The sequence below is a fragment of the Entamoeba invadens genome (genome assembly GCF_000330505.1).
Source record: "Entamoeba invadens IP1 unplaced genomic scaffold scaff_1105074725737, whole genome shotgun sequence".
Taxonomy (NCBI): Eukaryota; Evosea; order Mastigamoebida; family Endamoebidae; genus Entamoeba; species Entamoeba invadens.
In genome coordinates this window covers 1-1,379 of record NW_004440304.1, presented here as the reverse complement: position 1 = coordinate 1,379, position 1,379 = coordinate 1, and the positions used below count along the sequence as shown (strand labels likewise).

Here is a 1,379-nt window from a genome sequence, read left to right as displayed (position 1 = left end):
CACTCTTCATAATGAAAACTACAACTCTACTTTATAGGTAGTTTTATTATAAGTTATAGTTAAGGACTTTAGTTTGGTTACTCATGTTTAGGATTTGTTCTGATGTTATTTTATTGAATAGTTTAAAACAATTTTGTCGTGGAAATCATGTAAAAACAGGCATTTTAAGTAATTGGTAAATATGAAAAACCATTAACATCTTTCGTTTTTGGTAAAAATACAAATAGAAACAAATAAACTACTTATTTCTATAAATATATAGATAATGGAAGAATAACTTTTTCTCTCAAAAATGCAATACCGGAAAGAAAAACTACTTGATATAAATACAAACTGCACTTTTGGGAGAAAGAATAGAATATAGAAGCTGTTTTTTCAGCAAAACAGAATAGTAAAAAGAATAATTAAAATAAATTAGAAAAAGAGACAAAGAAGAGCAAAAAGAAAAAATAAAAACAAAACCAAGACCAAGACCAAGTCCAGAAATAGAATGGGGAAAGCATAAGTACCCCAGTCGACAATCTTAAAAATCACATGGATTTTTCATTCTCATTTCAAGCCGTTTTCCATACCGATAACGCGCCACTGTGCAAGAGCCTAACTCAAAAGTGTACGAACGAGATAATTAACACAATGCGAGATTGCAATGATCCTGACATCGAGCCGACAGAAATGAGTAACATTTTACTTCAAAAGAAAGAACTAGTAGAGAACTTAAAGACGTTGATTGACTATATGAAAGAGGAAGTCAATGTCATTGGTGACGAAGAAGACCAAAAACCATCGAAGGAGATCTACGACGAGAGTTTGAAAATAGTCGCGACACTCGAAGACCTTCAACAGAAAGACAAATTGGACGCCGACGGGATTAAATTGTTTTGCACGGCAATGGTCGATATCATTAAACATGTCTTAGACATCGTCATCTTAACAGATAAGTGGTGTGTCCGAATCGCAATTAACTACGTTGATAGAATATATGCACAGGTCTTGGCTTCGGTCAAGGCGTATAAAGAGATCGGAACGTTAGATAAACTCGACGTCGCGAAGTTAATTAATAACATCGGCACTTTAACTAACGCTTTGTCGGTATTCACAGAAACGAGAGCTTCTGTATATGACGACGAAGAGAAACAAAAACGGATGGAGGAGTGTTCAAAACAACTCAAACCCTGTTTCGACAACTTCATTCGATTCATCTCGGGATATTCAGACGACAAAAACTCGTTGTTGTCATTCAAAACTTTTTACTCGAGACAAAGAAATCCTCCAAGACCCCGTACAATTCGCTACTTCTATCGACGTCAACAGAAAGACGACTTGGACTCGATCTACGACAATTTCCAAAAATAGTCGACGACCCGTCATCGACGAAGATG

The 1,379-nt window shown here is 35.5% G+C and overlaps 1 protein-coding gene across 1 annotated transcript; it reads left to right on the top strand.

The window, feature by feature from the left end:
• Nucleotides 1-534: 534 nt before the first annotated feature.
• On the top strand, nucleotides 535-1,353 carry EIN_355370 (hypothetical protein; the record flags this gene model as incomplete). Its single annotated transcript, XM_004256091.1, has 1 exon — nucleotides 535-1,353. One exon carries the CDS (start codon nucleotides 535-537, stop codon nucleotides 1,351-1,353), a length of 819 nt encoding a protein of 272 aa, XP_004256139.1.
• Nucleotides 1,354-1,379: the final 26 nt, after the last annotated feature.